This window comes from Bombyx mandarina, chromosome 19 (assembly GCF_030267445.1).
Source record: "Bombyx mandarina strain Sakado chromosome 19, ASM3026744v2".
Classification (NCBI taxonomy): domain Eukaryota; kingdom Metazoa; phylum Arthropoda; class Insecta; order Lepidoptera; family Bombycidae; genus Bombyx; species Bombyx mandarina.
In genome coordinates, this window is record NC_143225.1 from 31,575 (window position 1) to 51,305 (window position 19,731).

Consider the following 19,731-nt stretch of genomic DNA (forward strand, 5'->3'; position numbering starts at 1 on the left):
ACAAGGCTGAGATATGATTTTTTGTAGCTCGACTTTTGTTTTTACTTTTCTGCATCTTCTGTCTCTTCTTTAGCAGATCTAGAGTATGTTCTGACAATATTTTTTGAGTTTTGACAGGTTTAGGTATTGTAGTTGTAACAAACTGTTGACTTAACTTGATAACTTTTATAATGCTGTCATAATATTCCTGTACAGTTTTGTTCTCTGGTTGATTAAGTAAGTATTGTGATTCGTCAGATTTCAAGCATTCCCTATATGCTTGTACCTCTTGATCAGTTTTTAAAGGAATGTTTGGTTGATTGTGGTATTTAGCTCTACTCTTCCTATTTTTTGTTAATATTATTGTTGCTCGGACTGGTCTGTGGTCTGATGGATAATTTATATTTAATACTTCTACGTTTTGAAACATGTGTGGTTGGTTGGATAGCATAAAATCAATTTCATTTTTATATTTTTGGTCTGGGGATCTCCAAGTCCATTTGTTTTTCGATTTTTTCTTGAAAAATGTATTTAGGATTACTAGTCGATTTTCAATTGCAAAATTTATCAATTTCTGGCCTCTTTCGTTCCTATCGCCATATCCATGGAGTTTCATGACCAGGTTTTCTTCCTGTTTTGGTTGTCCTATTTTGGCATTGTAGTCTCCCATCAGTATGTAATATTTATGAGCAGCCTCTATTGCTATACGGACTGTTATGTAAAAGTTATCTATATCTTCTTCGCTAGCTTTTTCGGTTGGTGCATATACTTGTATGATGGATATGGGAGTGTCTTCGATAATGATGTTTAGTAATGCAACTCTTTCTGTGAATCCAATGAAGCTTTCTATATTATTTTTATATTGTTTCTTTATCAAAAAGCCCACCCCATACATACCAGGTGTATTACCTGAGTGACAGAATATAAAGTGATCATGTTCTTCAATGATTGTTCCCGAACGTCTTGTTTCGGATAATCATATGATGTCATATTTAAATTCTTTCAATGCTTCGTTTAATTCTATTAATCGTTCATGTGATAGGAGTGATCTGACATTGTATGTCAATATGTAGAATATCTTTTGAAGGTTTTTTTGATTCCCTGGAGGGTTTTGGTCATAATCTTCCACGGGGACCAACCGGATTGGAAGATGTTTTTCTTGTGTATTTTGTTTGTTTTTCTTGTGGGAGGGGGGTGGTAGTGGCTATATAATCTTGTTTTGATTGTTCTGCTTAATCAGTGTGTTGTTAGTATTTTTTGTAGTAAGGAAGTTGAGCATGCCCGGTTTCAAGGTACCCTCCGATAGACTAGATGATCTTTGTATCGGAGCTTGTGTTTTGTTCTTCTTGCTTGCTTGAATCTTTTTCTCATCTTGAGGGCGGGAATGAAAACGGGGGGTTTCGGGTGAAGCAGAAAGCATTCTTTTATTGGTATTTTTTGTGTTATTGTTCTTAGTTATTACTACCACTTTATCACACTTGATGATCGCAGTGTTGCCCTTCTCTCGCTCTTCCTGTACCTGTTTTTGTAGTTCTTTCCTTTTTTCCAAAATGTTTTGTGGATAATCCTCTTTTAAATAGTAAGGGGTATCATTCAGTTTTCCTCTATTTTTGTATATATCTATTTTTAAACCCAAAGTTACAAATGTCACAATAATTGGTCGAGGTTTTTCTCCTTTCTTGCCTATTCTCTTAGCCTCCTGAATGTCTGTAGAATTTAGTTTAATAGATAAGTGACGTTCTATGAAACTGGCTATACTTCTTTCCAAGTTTGAATATGAAATTTCCGTTTCTTCCACCCCAAAGAAGACAATATTCCTTAGTCTTGCTTGTTTTTCTAAAAAATACAGTCTTTTTCCTTGATTTTGCACTTCAGCTTTGAGATTTTCGAATTTTTCTTCCCAGGAATCAAACTTTTCGTCCAGTATTTTATTTATGTTTTGAGTCACTTGTTCTGTCACTTTCTCGCCGCTTTTTTTAATCATAGCTTTTTGTTCATCCAGTTCTTTTTGGATGGTTCTGAGTGCAATTAAAATTTCTTCCATTGTTTATTAGATAGCGTAACGATAGAACGAGTAACGAGTTTGTTTTGATACTGGTGGCGCCCTCTCTTATCTTAGGTGTATCTATTTCAATGGACGTTAAATAAGAGGTCAATAGTAGTCGGGATAACGTGAAAACTGAGTTATGACGAAGTTTGTTAGCATCGGCAGATGGCGTTAGTTGACGTGGCGATATATGGGTATTATATTAATGGGACTTAGATTATTATAATTTCTTTCGGATAATCTTTCCAAAACCCACTGACTTATGCTTGTTCGACACTCTGTGCCATCCGTTCGCTCCTCGTAGATTTTTCCCTCGATCAGATCACAAAATGATATTCAACGATGTTCTTCTCACTCGAGTAATTTTTACAATTATTCATTAAATCCTTAAACAATTGCAGAGTACAGGCAATTACGCGTACTTAAACTCACTTTTCAAGGAATGGCACTATTTAAATATTTTTAAATCACGATAAAATACAGAGCCGATGTGTATTCTGGCAAACTACCCTACCCTCTCTGAGTATACATACAACGTAAAAATCTTTTTTTTTATAAATCAATATATACACCCACGGTGTGGTATGGTATCGAAGCATCTCTAGCAACGCAGTAGTAATTTCTCAATGCCCTTCTTGATGAAGTCAGGTGTACGGGATACAACAAACTCTTCAAAGGCATTTTGTTTTGCCCCTCAAGTATTCAATTTTTCCCTGCAAAAAAGTTGTCCAAAATTTTGGGAAAAGTACACGTCTGTTGACGCAAGGTCTGGTGCGTGCGGTGACGGATGACGCAAACCTGCCAACCCCTGCTCTTGTAGGTTGGAGACCGTCTGTTGTGTTGTATGAGGTCGGCGGTACAGGAGCAGCGGGGACGAGTGATCACCCAGGGCTTGCCGGAGAGTCGCGAGCCTCTTCATCACAGTTCACATCCCCAGTAATGCTGACCTTGCCAATTTGACGCAAATGGACTGATATTGCTAAGTCATACATGTATATTGAGTATCGTCAGCGTCTACCGTCGCTTTTAAAACATTGTTGCTAATTTTAGTTTTCGGCCGACCATGATATTAATTTTTTAGATTATAGTTTAAATGTCAGGAGGTTTCAACTCAATAACGAGTCGTGCGTTCGTTTGTAATAGTCGCTCCGTACAAGTCATTCACACGTGCAGGCCGTTTGCGATTAGCTTGAAACACACGTAACACATGTATTCATATAAACACCGATCACAATCGTATTTATTATTAATATTATCTCAACAAACAACCGCGGGTGTAGTTTGGAATGGCTACGTGAAGAATTTTGTGTCCAGGGCATGGTATGTAGCGTGTTCGCTTTAAGGTTGAATAATGCCTTGACAAATATAAAGTGCTTTTGACTCTGGAATGGAGTTCAAGAGCTGCTGTAATGCGTTCGGTGTGATAACCAGGAAAATGTTTCTCAAATACAATTGAGCCTACGACCGTGGGGCACGAGGTCGGCCGACCACAAGCCGACACGTGACGCAGCACTCACACACGCACACATGGAGCAGTACGTGCGTGCACTGGTTAAGTGGCGTGGCTCATAAATGTTTTATTTGTAATCCATTTCCAAGTATTCTCCATTACATTTTAAGACACTTTAATTCGTGCTAATATACTCATATAAGGAGCATGCAGGCCTCATTAAGCACATGAACTCTACTCTATTTATTGCCACGGACGACAAGCTACTACTTGTGATAAAATCCACCAAAGTTGATTTCAATCCATGAATGGCGGCGCGGCGTGCCGTGGTCGTGAGTAGTAGGTAATAGTGGTGTGTTTACGGTTACGTGACGCCAACAAGACAACACCATGAGGATATCGGAGTCCTGTATGACACGTGATGCTTTCGATATTCCAGAGAGTGAATATCGCAGGATGCCGGCGCTGTACGCGCTAGACGAATACGAGCCATGTCTGCAGCAGGGCGGTCCGTACTGCCTCCTCGATGCGGACCTGCTCCCCGGGACTGATTCCAGCCTCATGGACCTAATCCAGGTGAGATACTAGTACTAGTAAGAGTAGGTTACCGGAAGCTCGTGCGTCCCAAGTGCCAGTGCCGGTGGTACCGAAGTTGTTAATTAACGTTACGTCGCACATACGGTTTCACTTTCAGAAATATTATACCAATCTTGTAAAGCACGAAGCAGCCTTTAGTTCTGGCTTGAAGCTAGGACAGTCGTTATATGAGCCAATTTATTATTGGAACTCATGATGATCTCTTTGAGACAGGATGTCTCACGCAGACAACATGCATTCGTATCGAGCGATGAAACGATTTGCGAATCCCGCAGGCGGGTACCACTTGTTCTGTTGAAATACGTACTTAACGAATGTTTACGATTCACTTCCACAGTGTAGGAGTAACATAGTGTAATAAAAATAAAACCCGCAAAATTATAATTTGTGTAATTACTGGTGGTATTATATACTGGGGCCTATTTCTGCCGTCAAGCAGTAATGCGTTTCTGTTTGAAGGGTGGGGCAGCCGTTGTAACTATACTAAGACCTTAGAACTTATATCTCAAGGTGGGTGGCACATTTACGTTGTATATGGGCTCCAATATGGGCTCCAGTAACCACTTAACACCAGGTGGGCTGTGAGCTCGTCCACACATCCAAGCAATAAAAAATAAATATAAACATTAACGATGTGACGTAACGTAACGCTCTGAGCTTCAGTACATACTTAAAACCAGCTCATTTATTATCCTAAACTATAAAAAAATATCTGTAATAGTTCTGTAATTTTTTGGTGCACACAAACGCGCAGGAGCAATGCTGTTGACGCGGCTGGTGCCGAGTAGACGAGTCACTAGTTGGGTGACCATACGGACCCAGAGAATGGGTTCAATTATCTACGGTATTGCAGATTCGAGGTCTGCGCTCCGTTTGTAACTCTTGTCTTCTAATAGTTGATGATGTGTCTGAATCGAAAGAACTTTGTGAAAACGGTAAATTTCTCACAGCCATTCAGCTACTTTAAAAATGGTGGTTCTTGACAGTTGGAACGGAACTCTGATAAGTTCTAATAATCACAAAACACCCTGTGATACTCCTGTAATGCTCATCAGCTCGACTAATTGCTCAGCTGGGAACCGAACGAGACGCGCACTATGCTCGGATTGGTTCACTCGACAGAGGCCTGTCCGGTCCGGTCCGGTCAGCCTCAGACCTCCGAGCGTTCTCGTTAATGACCATTCAAACTTTGCGATTGGTATTTCAGGGCTACTCTGCGCACTGCGTGAAGCACTTCAACCACACCCAGATCCACCGCGGAGTCTGTCTCAGCACCTCGTGTGCACACGTCAACCGCACTGCACTAGGAATAGAACGAGCCCTCACACAGTGTCTCAACCAAACTGTCTCGAAGGCGTACGGGCTCCAAGTTAAGCTCGCTAAGCTACACTACTGTGTCCGAGAGGGAGAGACCAGCCCGTTCGACGCGAGCGACCAAGTGGTTGCTGTTCTTTATTTACTTGTGATGCTGTTGAACGCTGTGGGGAGCTGCTATGATCTTATCATATGTAAGAATGGCAAGGGTACGTACTTAGTAGACAAATAATGAAACCTTAGAGCACGGACAACGATAATGATGAAGATCAAATTAACTTGACAGGGAACCCGTATCTGTTGGCGTTCTCAGTGCAACGTAATTGGAAGCGGATGGTGTCTCCGAGCCACGCGCTGCGGGACCCACGACTCGACAGGCTGAAAGCATTCCACGGAATCAGGTAGGGGCCAGACCCGCCGCGGTCTCTGTAATTAATGTCCAGTATTCAGTGTTAGAGGAGTACTGGAGTGGAGACCTCCTACTTGGCGCTGTGACGTGGACAGACAGCCAACGAGGTGGACCGATGATCTAGTCAAAGCGGTTGGTAGAGACTGGATGCGAAAGGCAAGAGACCGAAGAGACCTACACTCAGCATCGGGTGGCCACGCGTTGAAGAGGAGATTCAGTGTTGATCGGCTCTGTTGCAGGACGCTGACGATGCTGTGCGTGTTGTTCTCCCACACGGTGCTGATCATGGCCTACTCGTACGTGGACAACCCGCTCTACATAGAGAAGGTATATTTACAGCCACAGTGCGTTATGTAAATGATTGAATCCTTTACAAACCATATCTGGTACAAACGTTTCAGGCTTACGACGATCCCCTCAAACAAATACTGTTCAACGGCACCCTGGTGACGCACACCTTCTTCGTGATGTCCAGCTTCCTCCTCGCGTACAACTTCCAGATCTACGCGGAGACCCACGACCTCACCTGGACCCACCTGCCTAAGGCTGTACTACTCAGATGGCTCAGGTTCATTGATAATAATTGATTTAAACATAATGATTTAAAATAAAAGGATCCAGCGCTAAGATCTCGAATTATGAATATACAAATATGTATTTAACTTCTCGGATATTAGTAACTTGGAAAATCCTATAATAAAAATTAGATTTGTTTTAGAGAATTACCTAACATATTTTTTTTGCTTAGATGGGTGGACGATCTCACAGCCCACCTGGTGTTAAGCGGCTACTGGAGCCCATAGACATCTACAACGTAAATGCGCCACCCACCTTGAGATATGAGTTCTAAGGTCTCAGTATAGTTACAACGGCTGCCCCACCCTTCAAACTGATTACTGCTTCACGGCAGAAATAGACGGGGTGATGGTACCTAAACAGTTTAATGACGATGAGGGCTATAAAGTATTATTTAAGTTGAAAATAGCTGATATTAAATCAGTGGCGTAGCTAGGTAACCAAAGGCCCTGAGGCAAATTAAAAAATGGGGCCCCACTGCTATGTAAATCATGGTTTTATCAAATAAAAATATGAAATATACCAATACTTTAAAAATGCTAAGCTACTTAAGCTCTTTTTTTGTGCACTGCATAAAAAATACATAAATTACTATTAATACTTGGTGTAGGTTTGGCTAATAAAACGAAATAGAGAAGATTCAAGGGTTTATTAGGTATATAATGGTCGGGCCTTTTTTTTTTGGGCTGGGGGCCGAACCTCCTGCGAGGTCCTCCTACGCGCCTAGGGGGCGCGCGCGATATGTGGGACTGGTCCGCGACTGCGAGACCATCGGCCCAAGGACGTGTTCAGGGCCTTACCCACTAAACGATTCCCCAGCACTCTGCGCCCAAGCGTCCGATCCCCTCCGAGGTCAGAACCCGGATGAGGTAACGGGGTTACCGCGGTCATCACTACAACCAGACGGCGCAGCTCAGCCCAAGGGCGCCCGGCCGACGGAGCCTTCGAGGCGAATCGAAGGCTCTGAAACGTCGGCCGTCTCGATACGGCAGCCCGTCAGGCCGCCCAGACGGTGCCGCTGTTGACCCGAAATACCCCGCTGGACCAGAATCAGCCTGTCGGGTCGGGACGCGATACACCGCGTCGGTGTATTGTATCTGCTTGGCGGCGCGTCGCAGGGCCTCTACGAGCTTACTTACTCCTGAAAAAATCTTAACTCGAATTCACAATAAAACGCACCTCGATGAATAATAAAACGCACATATCACTATCCGTCAAATTGACAACACTGGCAACCTACAGAAAGAATTTAGGGGAATTCCCTAACCATAACATTTGAATTTCTCTCATCTGAGTTGTCATGATTAAAGTGGGGTTGTCATATTTATTTTGAAAATAGGAGAAATTTCCAAAAGTTCAGTTCGATCGAGATTTCTGGTAAAGATTCGAGGCCACCTGAGCTTGAGGACCCCGGGGCACTGCCCCGCCTAGCCCCTGTGTAGCTACGCCACTGTATTAAATGTGTTTCAAAGAAAAGAAAATACGAAAATAATTATACATTAACCCGTACTTCGACAGGTGAACAAAGCCACATACAGTACGGCCAAAGTTGGTTAACAAATGTACGGGCGCTCCTACGTCGAGCTACTCCAAAATAGAGATGGAACTAAATGGAGTTATCGATGCGGATGATCAGTTGATTTTTAGCCTCCTACAAACACAAAATAGTGCTTTTTTTGACATTTCACTAAGAAAGCTATAATATATATTAAGTAATAATATATCAGAAAATGTACAATGAAATAACTATGAGACTAGATTTTTTACTGTTCTTGTTGGCAGACTGGCCACCTTATGATAAACAAGCGACCCGCCCTCGCTTCGCTTCGGAAACATTAAAACACACATGAAACCAAAAAATAAAAATAAAAAAAAAAGTAGCCGATGTTCATCAGGGACAATGTCGGCTTCTAATGGAAAAAGAATTTTTCAAATCGGTCCAGTAGTTTCGGAGCCTATTCGAAACAAACAAACAAACAAATCTTTCCTCTTTATAATATTAGTATAGATAGTAGCAATGCTAGGGGAACACGGCAAGACCACTGCTTACTGCCGATCAAGACTCTCTTTAAACTTCTTTAAAAAAAGAAATGCAATAGAGCTTGTAGCGGGCTTGTAGGGAACAGCTTGGAGGGGAGGGGAGGGAGGAGAGTTTTTTCCAGAGCCACAAGGTAGGTACTTGGCAAAAAAGACCTCTCAAAATTAATTGTGGATGAACGTAGCGGTTCCACATAGCATGAATGACACTGCTCTAGTGGCGGGCGATGCAATGTTAAAAAGGAAATCAAAAAGTCATTTCGAATAATTCCTCTGAGCCCTCTCCATGGCGCATACAGTGAAAAGTACAGAGAGATCCAAAGTCCCTCCGTAGACCAAAAGGCTTTAAACGAACCGTGAGAACATCTAATAAATTAAAAAATAATTAAATCTAATTTATTGTTTTGTCCAATACTGCTATAACTATTAATAGTAGAGCCGTTTTTTGGTATTGCTGCAGACAATATGACGCACCTGGAGGTAAGTAGTTGCCGGGCACACTGATAAAATTTTATATAATATGGGTTAAAGTATGAAATGGTCGTTCTAATGTAATATGTACTTCGAATTGACATAGAACCTTCATGGTGAGGTTTTTAAGTGAAACTCTTTTCAAATGGTACCAATGAGGTTCTTCTTTTAAAAAAATGTGCAACATTCGATTATCTACTTTCAGATGTTGTTTTTATTCAGCTTAGACAAGAAAGACTGATACTTCGAAAATTTAAGTGATTTTTGAATACAAGTTCCGACGCGGAACTAACGCTGCAGAAACAGCTCGCAATATCAATGTTGCGTTTGGAGAGGGCACTGCTAATGAACGCACAGGGCGAGTTTGGTTTAAACGCTTTCATGGTGGATATTTTGATTTGAAGAAAGAACAACTGGTGGTAGGACTATCACTGGTGGTAGGACCTCTTGGGAGCCTATATTAGAAACTTGTATTCGCCAGACTTTGCTCCAACGGACTACCATTTTTTTCGTGGCTTGGACAATTTTCTACGTGATAAGAGGTCTTCTTCCCAGGAGGCAGTACCAAATGCTTTCACACAGTTTGTAGAATCTAGATCATCAGAGTTCTATCGCAAAGACATAAATGACCTTCCTATTAAATTGCAGCAATGTATAGATATTAATGGTAGATATTTTGATTAAATAATAATGTTAAATGAAAAAAAACGAATTTAAAATTTTCAGTACAAATCGGAAATTTCATACTTTAACCCCTAATAATTGAATGCAGTGACGGCAGCGGCGCTCTCTAGAACAGACCCGTTCGACTCGTACCTACTCAGTGTTTTTTATTTATTTTTTATTGCTTAGATGGGTGGACGAGCTCACAGCCCACCTGGTGTTAAGTGGTTACTGGAGCCCATAGACATCTACAACGTAAATGCGCCACCCACCTTGAGATATAAAGTTCTAAGGTCTCAGTATAGTTACAACGGCTGCCCCACCCTACAAATCGAAACGCACTACTGCTTCACGGCAGAAATAGGTAGGGTGATGGTACCTACCTACCCGTGCGGACTCACAAGAGGTCCTACCACCAGTAATTACGCAAATTATAATTTTGCGGATTTGATTTTTATTACACGATGTTGTTCCTTCACCGTGGAAGTCAATCGTGAACAATTGTTGAGTACGTATTTCATTAGCAAAATTGGTACTCGCCTGCGATTCGAACACCGGTGCATCGCTCAACACGTATGCACCGAACGTCTTATCCTTTAGGCCACGACGACTTCAAAGTGTGAGACGACTGCGGAATCCCGGCAAACAGGGGGACGCTTTCTTTGACAAACCAGCACACTGCGGATGCGACCATAATTATGTGCACCATTTAGTATATTTATGTGCCACGGTGTAAGATCTCAATTTATACATTCGACTAGTGACGTCGCCCGACCTCGGTCCGCTGTAGACAATTTTATGACAAACATCGGTTTCTTGAAACAATTTTTTTCTTTGCTTGTAAAAACCTGACATTAGTCTGTATGTATGGAATGTCGGCGTGATGTACATCTGCAGCTCCCTGTGTACATTCCGCCAGACAATGAGGCATGTGTACGGTGATCATGTACACTGCGTCAGCCCCGCCTGTCGACGCGACAATACTGAGTACCTCCCATGAACTTCTCGACTGCGCCCTGTCGATGATTGCAGACTGACTCCAACGTACGGCCTGGTGCTGGCGACGATCTCTACGCTGGGCCGGCACGCGGGCGCCGGTCCGCTGTGGGGGCTCGTGGTCGGCAGCGAGGCGGCCGCCTGCCGTCGCTACTGGTGGGCGCATCTACTTTACATCAACAACTACATCTACGAAGACGCATTCTGTGCACCGCAGACTTGGTAACCTTTTTTTTTTTTTCTTTATCTTGCAATCAGTCAGCTGTTAGACGGTCAGAGCAAAATCTCCATCGAGACTGCTCCACTCTGTCAACCGTGTCTATCAAGACTTAGGATTTGTCGCCTTTTAAGCCTATTTATTAGGTCCGGTGTGGTTAGTTGCGTGGTAAGCTTATTAGGATGCATTTCTAGCCTTTTTCTGTATTTCATACTCCAGGTCTTGATTTCCTGTTTAACAGTCCTGATTTTGAGGTGTTCATGAATCTCCGATGTTTTTATATACCACGGACAGTTCGATATTTGTTTCAAGATGTAATTTTGAACCCTCTGTATGATACTTATATTAGAGTCACACGCCGAACCCCATTGTTGAATCCCGTATGTCCAAATTGGTTTCAAGAGCATTTCGTAGATGAGTAGCTTATTATCTACTAACACTGAGTAGCCAGTAGAGTCCTCTGTATTTCAGGTTGATTTCTTCTCTCTTCTTCTGTATGTGTTGTTTCCATACGAGTCTCCTATCTAGGTGTATTCCCAAGTATTTTACGCAGTGTTCTTGCGGGAGTTGTTGATTGCACAGAGTTACTGGCGGACAGTCTCCTCTACGGAGAGTGAAGGTTACATGAACGGATTTTGTCACACTAGTTTTTATTCTCCACTTTGAAAGCCAGGTTTCAATTTCTTGCAATCCAGTCTGTAGGAAGTCTGAAGCTTCGTTTGGGCTATTGCTACATGCCAGTACAGCGGTATCGTCTGCGAATGTTGCTAATGTTGCTTTGTGGTAAATCACATGTGTAAATGTATACAAGACTGGATCCAGGACAGACCCCTGCGGTACATCAGCTTTGATTGAGTGAAATGGCGATGTACACTCCTCTTCTCTTATTTGAAATATTCTTTCTGTTAGATAACATTTTATGATAGGGAAGAATGTACAGGGTAAAAGAGTTTTTACTTTATACAAGAGACCTTTCTGCCATACTCTATCAAACGCTTGCTGCACGTCTAGGAAGGCAAAGGAGCAGTACTCCTTTCTCTCTAGTGCCTTCCTTATTACAGAGCAGATTCTATGGACTTGTTCCACAGTGCCATGCTGCTGGCGAAAGCCAAACTGGTGGTCCAGGATTATGGCTCTTTGATGAATCTCCTCCAATAATCTGTGCAGCAGGACTGACTCAAAAAGTTTTGACGTTACTGTTAGTAGACTAATCGGCCTGTATGAGCTAAGTTCGTTCACTGGCTTCCCTACTTTAGGTATCATAATTACTTGTGAAACTCTCCACAGCGATGGAAATTGTCCAGTTCTTAGTATGCCATTAAATAAGATGGTTAGAAAAACTATGGCTTTTTTGGGAAGTTCCTTCAAGACTTTTTTGTCTATTAAATCAACCCGGGGGCTTTTTTGTCCTCCAATTTTGAGATTTTTGCCACGACTTCTTTCGGAGTTGTAGGCCTAATCGGCAAATCGAGCTGGAAGTCTTGACTTAGGACCGAATCTATGAAGGAATCATCAGTGTTTGGGTCAGCATCATTAGGCGTGAATATTTTTGCTAAGTGAATAGCAAAGGCGTCAGCTTTTTCTTGTCTTGTCCTTGCCCAAGTGTTATTCTGCAACCGTAACGGCGGTTTGGGATCTATAGGCCTATTATAGTTCCTACAAGCTCGCCATAGAGAGTAGTTAGTAGCACTTGTTGCAGTTAAGAAATCTTGATAACATTCCATAGTTTTGTCCCTTGCATTTTTTATGGCAAGTTTAAGATCCTTGACTGCTTTGCTAAGAGCTCTTTTATCTACTGAGAGCCTGCTAGTGTGCCATACTCTTCGCAGTTTTCTTTTGTTCAGAATCAGTTCTTTTATTTCAAACGATATCTTATTTTGCCGTGGCCTGGGATTCAAGTGCTCCGGGGAGGTTTTCCAGCAGGCAGCTTGAAATGTTGTGGTGAAATGCTTTGTGGCTTCTTCGATATCCTCTTCTGTTTTAAGTGCTATTTTTAGGCTTAGCTCCGTATCAACTATTTCCCGGAAGCTATCACATTTTTTTTATTTCTTAAACTTTAATTTTTTTGGCAAGATTTTCATTTTTATTTTTATTTTATCATGATTTTTTTTTGTCTTGACCTAAAATAAAAAAAAAACATATTACTCTCAATTTTCACTCTTATACGGTCAACCCCTATTTTTCCATCCCGATTTTTCTTTTTTATTCTATGCACAGATCCGCAATAAGTTTGCAAGATGGCAATCAAATATTATAATTATTGTAGTACGATACATTCTTATTCAGAGTTTATAATTACAAAGTTCCTTTAATTATGATTTTTTATTTTATTTAATTTGATCCCGCCCCCGCCGGTACTTCTGATCAACTATCAATCGATACGGACTTCTGATCAACTATCAATCGATCAGTTATCCCCGCCAGGTGTCACCACTCATCCAGCAAACATCACGTAGTAGGGATAAGGACGAAGCCGGTCTCCTGTCTTACTCACTATACATTTTTTAGTCATGTTTTTTTGGTTTTATTTGTTTATCAATCGTAGCTTGCCAGCCATGTTTTTTTTGGTTTTATTTGTGTATCAATAGTATGTTCAGTAGGTCTGAGAATCGGCTACTGTCTATTTTTCATACCCCGTAAGTGATAAGGGTTGTCCATCCCAAACATTTCTTTTTTATTTATATTTTTTGGATAAATAATTTTTGGTTATAATGAGGTATTGTGGTTGAATTAGGTTTTTTTCCTACACTAGAATTTCCCTAGAAATCTTATTTAAGGCAACACAACGTTTGCCGGGTCAGCTAGTACTAATTTAATAATATAATATTATTAACTACACACAGCTACACGAGTCAATGAAATTTGGAAGTAAAGATGTGAGTGTGCAGGTACCTGGCGGCGGACACGCAGCTGTTCTGTGTGGGCGTGGCGGTGTGCGTGTGTGCGCGCCGGCCGCGTGCCCGCGCGGTGTGCCTGGCGGTGCTGCTCCTCCTCTCGCTGCTGACTCCGGCGCTGCACACGTACTTGCAACACCTGGACGCCGTCGTCCTGCAGTCTCCCGAGTACGTTGTACTGGTACACGTAGGTCTGATCCCACACGGTACATGAGGCGGTTGCTAACTAGATGTGTGAACTTGTCTTGCAGGACATACAGGAACCTCTACGAGCGCGAGGACACGTTCCGGCTGCTGTACATCCGCGGTCACACCAACCTCTCCACGTACACGCTGGGGCTGGCGGGCGGCTTCTTGGCCTACCGCGCCCAGACTCAGCCTCAACGTTTTACTGGATACAAGGTGGCAACTAGCGCACGCGCGCACACCATGAGACACCTCGAGTAAGCGTATCCCCGTATGTCTGACCCCGGCGCGGTCTCTGCGCAGAAGCACCGCTGGCTGGTGTGGCTGCTGCTCCCGCTGGGCGTGGCGGTGATCCTGTCGGGAGGTATATTCTACAGGGACGGCGTGGAGCCCCCGACAGCGCTCAGAGTGATGTACGCTGCACTCTACAAACCTATTTTCCAGCTGCTCGTCGTCGCTCTGATCTTGTCTTGCGTTTTGAAGCTGGAAAGTTAGTAACTGATTCAATTGCTTATGTACAATGATAGTAGTATTCGTTTAGCATAGTATATATGATTATGATGTTTGCAGACAGCTACCGCGCGGTGGTGGAGTGGCGCGGCTGGGGCTGGAGCGGCCGGGTGTCGTTCAGCGCGTTCCTGCTGCACACGCTGTTCCAGCGCGGGCTCGTCGGCTCGCAGACCATGCCGCTGCACATCTCCGACTACTACGTCGTAACTATTACATATTACCTTCGACGACTGCGTTGGACATCTTCGTTCCGCAGTTCGCATACCGCGACCTGAGGTCCAAGAGACAACAGCCGGCGCGTGTTGCAGGTGACGGTGCTGTGTGCCACGGCGGTGATGTCGTACGTGTGCGGGTGCGCACTGTATGTGTGCGTGGAGGCGCCGAGCTCCGCACTCACCCGCGCCCTCTTCGGCCCGCACCCCCCGCGCACTCCTCGCACGCATCCCGCCCCCCTCTCTACAAACAAGACAACATCTGACCTCTGAATACATACCTGTGGCTATACACTTAGCACGCTTTATTTCAACAAACCCTTTTGCATGGGACATTAGCGGCGTGCAGAACTAATGCTTAATTTCTGTCGTCATTACAAACGAACGCACCACTCGTTATTGCTTTGAACAACAATGAACTAAAAGCAATAGTAGAGCCTGAGGATACTTAATATACCGCTGAGTTAACAGCAGCTTTCAAGTTTAGCATTAAAACAATATTTTGCGTCAAACTAGCAAGGTAAGAAACCTTGACAAGAGGGTGCCGAACAAACAGAACGATCGCGACGAACGTGTCAAGGTATGCGCATGCCTCGTGATACTTAACAAACTCAGAAAGAAAGGGATTTTGAGCCGCATTGTCACTCGGTTGGTAGTCGTAAACGGTCATTATGTTGGTTAGACTCTGGTTCAGCATCTAGGTAATGCCCCAAACGAAAACATAACTCATGCATACACTGTTTGGTGGTCTATTGCTTGTATCATTCATCACAGCCTTTTACCAAGTGACACCAGCATTACTGCGGATATGTAAGTACTGTGAGCAACCGGGAACAATTATGGAGAAGATCGCGAATCTCCGGCCAGCCTTGGTTAGTCGCGCAGCCCGCTGATCCTATACGACAACGCTCGCGTTCACACTACTTATACAACAGGCGGTCTCTCTACTACAACTGCCAGGGTTTGAAGTTCAGCGGCATCCACCGTACTGTTCCTACTCGCTAGAACGTGCAACGACTGTTACGAGCAAACAAAATTAAAATTACTGACATGTGTGACATCTTGGTTAAAACTCTAAAATTATGTATGGATTTCACTCTTATGTAATTTCACTACATAGATTAAGATTTGTGTAAGGCCGAGGACGGTGTTGCTCGTTTTTAAAACGCGTCAAAATCATTATAATAAGTAAAAGCGGCGTTCACAAGACGATGCTTCCTTTTCACATGAACGCCATCTCGGACGGCCAATTATGAATTATTTAACATATGAAATAACTTTACACCATAGACCAAGCCAGCCCGGCGCAGGATTAAACTGCGGCAGCTCGTAATGTCATACAGCCGACGGCACTTCTTAATGAAGGATGAAGGAGCATTGTCCCTGGATTCAAGTGGTAAAGACCACGCTTTACTAAGTGGTGAGGTGCAAGTGGACTATGAAGTCTTCACTTTCTTAATGACAAAATATCGAAGAATTTCAAAAGAAGAAAGAATTTTAAAGCGACAATCAGCTGAAGAACTTGTGCGAAATATTAAGAATAAATAAATAGCTGTGGAGTGGACCACAATGTGTTGTCCTTTATTGTATTCAGATTCACATCCCCAACTCTCATGTTAACCACTGCAACTCGTCGGTGAGTAATCTTGAACCAAAAAATGAAGGCTACACGACACACTTGTACTTTTTCCAACCGACGACACGACTGTTTACTATTCAAGTAAAAACAAGTCACTAATCGCGAGGAAACTTCAGAGCGCAGCCCTAGCCCTAGGACAGTGGTTTCGAAAATGGCGCATAGACATTACCCAGCGAAAAGTACTGCTGTGCTATTTCAAAGGGGAAACTCCACACGGATTTCCTTCCGGATTAGGAGAAGGAATCTCACACCCCCCATTACCCTCTTTAGCCAACATATACCCTGGGCCAGAAAGATCAAGTACCTGGGAGTTACCCTGGATGCGTCCATGACATTCCGCCCGCATATAAAATCAGACCGCGACCGTGCCGCGTTTATCCTTGGTAGACTCCATCCCATGATCTGCAAGCAGAGTAAAATGTCCCTTCGGAACAAGGTGATACTTTACAAAACTTGCAAAAGGCCGGTCATGGCTTACGCGAGTGTGGTGTTCGCTCACGCGGCCCGCACACACATAGACACCCTCCAATCCTTTAAGTCCCGCTTTTGCAGGTTAGCCGTCGGAGCTCCGTGATTCGTCAGGAACGTTGACCTACACGACGACCTGGGTCTCGGATCCATCCATCGAGCTATATGAAGTCAGCGTCTGAACGCTACTTCGATAAGGCTATAATCGCCTTGTCGTTGCCGCCGCTGACTACTCCCCGAATCCTGATCAGGCAGGAGCCAGTCACTATCGATGCCCTAGACACGTCCTTACGAATCCATCAGATCCAGTAACCCTTGCATTAGTCGCCTTTAACTCTAACACTAGGAGCAAGCTTAGGGAACCCGGTAACCGTACTCGTCGAACTCGACAAAGAGTTCGACGTGCAACCTAACCCATGCATCAGCTCGCTGAGTTTCTCGCCGGATCTTTTCAGTGGGTCGCGATTACGATCCGGTAGTAGATTCATTCGCGAAGCAGCTGCTCTTGAGTTTTTAGGTCTCCTTCGGAGGTGCTCGGGCATCTGTTAGCAAATCCCACACCTCCTGGCTGAGCCTTTGCTCGCCCACCTGTCCTGGTAAAACTGGTCAGGCCTCCGGGCCGACAGTAATGCTACAATCCTAAAAAAAGGGTGCGTGTACTTATGTACGCGCGTAGTAAGTTATACTTTATTTTTATTAAATTTATTTCCTTTTTTTTATTTAAATTTTAATCAATTTGAAAAAAAAACGATTAAACAACATCCTCAAACACGCATATTGGACATCCCTTTTCTTGACATCGTATAAATTCGGTAATTCTCGGTACGGTTCGGAAAGTTCACCTGCGGCTATATTCAGAATCGCCAAGTTACGTCGGTCGTATTGTAATGAGCGATTTAGTGGGCAACTTCATTCTGTTAATTTTGTGTCACGGTGCGCGCGCATCGTAAAATTTCACTCTCATCAATTTTTCATAACGCGCCTAAAGAAGTATAACTTCAAAAACTTTTTCCAATTTTTAAACAACTTCTTGGCAGAGAATCAATTCAATACCCGAGTCAATCAAAATACCTTCGAAGAATTTGTTTACTCCCATACACCTGACTTCTTTATCAAAGGTATTGAGAAATAACGTTTATAAAAAAATACTTACTTTCTGTACTATACTATAAGGCAATTTTGTAGGTAAAGACCCAATATATAAATATGTAGATCCAGGAAACATAGCATACGGACAATAGTAAATATTTATAAAGGCCTAACTACGTAAATATAAAAGAAACATTGTTTTATCAGAACAAGTTCTCAGTTACTGTCATACAGCGCCTGAGTTATACTTCCAGAATCAAATTCATAACAAGTACCTATATATTTTGTAATTATTGACGGTGGGATGGTTCATCTAGCGATATAAGGCTGTTCGAATCCCCCAGGCAAGTGCCAATTTTAATAATGAAATACTTACATAAGAATGAATGATTTTCACGATTCTATTTCCACGGCGAAGGAATAACATCCTGTAATACTTGTAAAAATCAGGCCCACAAAATTATATTGTGAGTCTGGACGGGTAGGTACCATCACCCTGCCTTTTTTTGCCGTGAGACAGTAATACGTTTGAAGGGTGAGGCAGCCGTTGTATTGTGAAAACGGAGACCTTAGAACTGAGGTGTAACTCAAGGTACGTGGCAGCATTTACCTTGTAGGTGTCTATGGGCTCCGGTAACTTTTTATAACATCAAGTGAGCCGTGAGCTCGTCCACCCATCTAAGCAATAAAACAAAAACAAAAAAAACGTATTGCAAGGTGATTCATCCTGTGTGGGTGTGAGCACGCATGCGCGCCGCGCCGCCGGTGTCAACGGCGGGACGGCTTTTACACATTAATTTGGTCGTTTGGCTTTGTGGCTCTAGGCTCCGGGTAGCCGACGGTATAACTACTCAACAGCCGGCGGGCCGTGCCCTCGTTCACTAACTTAATGCAAAGAAGCAGTACAAAAGTGTTGTATCTGCATTTCATCGACATTAAGTCCTTGTCTTCCGTAGCAGTGGTGGGTTGCGTAGTTACCATGCTTGCTGTTCGTAAGCCCGTGCAGTGGCTGGTTGTACTAGGCCTTCAGCCACTTCCCCTATGAGGAGGCAGTCTCCTCCCGCTGATGGTCACGGGGCGACCTAAGGGGGTTGAGGCTATGCCGCACGCTACCGTCACTCTAGCGCGCTGGCACCAGGAGGATGGGACGGCGCGTCGGCGGCTGCGAACTGCGATGCTATCGAGAGCGTTAAAAAACTCGCACTAAGCACACTGAGCGAGCTGAGTGTCACGTCAAACTTTAGGGCGAGTTCGACAAATAGGTACATTGCACTGCGCTTTGGTTGCTACCAGCGTTAGTATGTAGTTAGTAGCAGCATCCAACGTCACTAAATAGTGGATCCGCAAGGTGCTCCGACGGTCACCATGCACAAGCGGTATGGATCACCACACCAGATCGCACATTCCAGAATGTTCGTAGCGCGTTGTGTGTCGTTCGTATGCCCTCCGTTAGACGGCGTTATTTGTAACGAATTTATGTTGCGGTTGTAATTATAACATTAGGGGAAAAGGAAAGCGTATACGAATTATCTCCGAATGTAGAGACCACGGAATAGATAAATAAGGTTGGAATGGTAATGTAGGCGGGGCAAGCGTGCCACAGTTATGATTTTACAATCATAACTCGACCGTTTCCTTCATTCACCGCGTTTAATGCGCTTCGGACTACTTGGGCGAACAGATCTCCGCTTTATAATGCCGTGTTGTGCAATTATAACTTGTAAAACAAAAAGTCAGACCTCAAGTATAGAGCGAGGAGGTATATCTTTCGATCCGTAAGTCGAAATTACCATTTAATTACAATATTATTTGTCTGAAACATAAAAATATACTGAGCATTATGAAATTCCAAACATTAACAATATTATTGCAACAAGTTATAAATAGCATACATTGCGCGATGTGTACTCGCCCAATGAACGCAGTGACCAAGTCTGCTTCCAATGTACTACATGCATTGCGTTCTCTACACTTCAA

General features: G+C 43.3%; 2 protein-coding genes across 5 annotated transcripts in view; one reads left to right on the forward strand and one right to left on the reverse strand.

Annotated features, from left to right (window-relative positions):
• Nucleotides 1–15,594, forward strand: part of LOC114242302 (nose resistant to fluoxetine protein 6) — a 35,135-nt gene extending 19,541 nt beyond the window's left edge. For 2 of the 4 annotated variants that reach the window (XM_089735143.1, XM_028173402.2), the window contains 11 exons: nt 3,916–4,052; nt 5,281–5,596; nt 5,674–5,788; nt 6,036–6,123; nt 6,198–6,364; nt 10,576–10,761; nt 13,645–13,818; nt 13,902–14,052; nt 14,140–14,326; nt 14,407–14,549; nt 14,655–15,594. In XM_089735143.1, coding sequence (XP_089591269.1) covers nt 3,916–4,052; nt 5,281–5,596; nt 5,674–5,788; nt 6,036–6,123; nt 6,198–6,364; nt 10,576–10,761; nt 13,645–13,818; nt 13,902–14,052; nt 14,140–14,326; nt 14,407–14,549; nt 14,655–14,831 — 1,841 coding nt within the window. In that variant the 3' untranslated portion in view covers nt 14,832–15,594. Of the gene's footprint in view, nt 1–2,884; nt 3,347–3,408; nt 3,820–3,915; nt 4,053–5,280; nt 5,597–5,673; nt 5,789–6,035; nt 6,124–6,197; nt 6,365–10,575; nt 10,762–13,644; nt 13,819–13,901; nt 14,053–14,139; nt 14,327–14,406; nt 14,550–14,654 lie in introns of those variants that run through there. The other 2 variants (XM_028173403.2, XM_028173405.2) reach the window with 2 other exon arrangements.
• Nucleotides 1,038–2,333, reverse strand: LOC114252181 (uncharacterized). Its single transcript, XM_028186687.2, has one exon. The coding sequence runs from the start codon at nt 2,021–2,023 to the stop codon at nt 1,184–1,186; it is 840 nt and encodes a 279-aa protein (XP_028042488.2). The 5' UTR covers nt 2,024–2,333; the 3' UTR covers nt 1,038–1,183.
• Nucleotides 15,595–19,731: the final 4,137 nt, after the last annotated feature.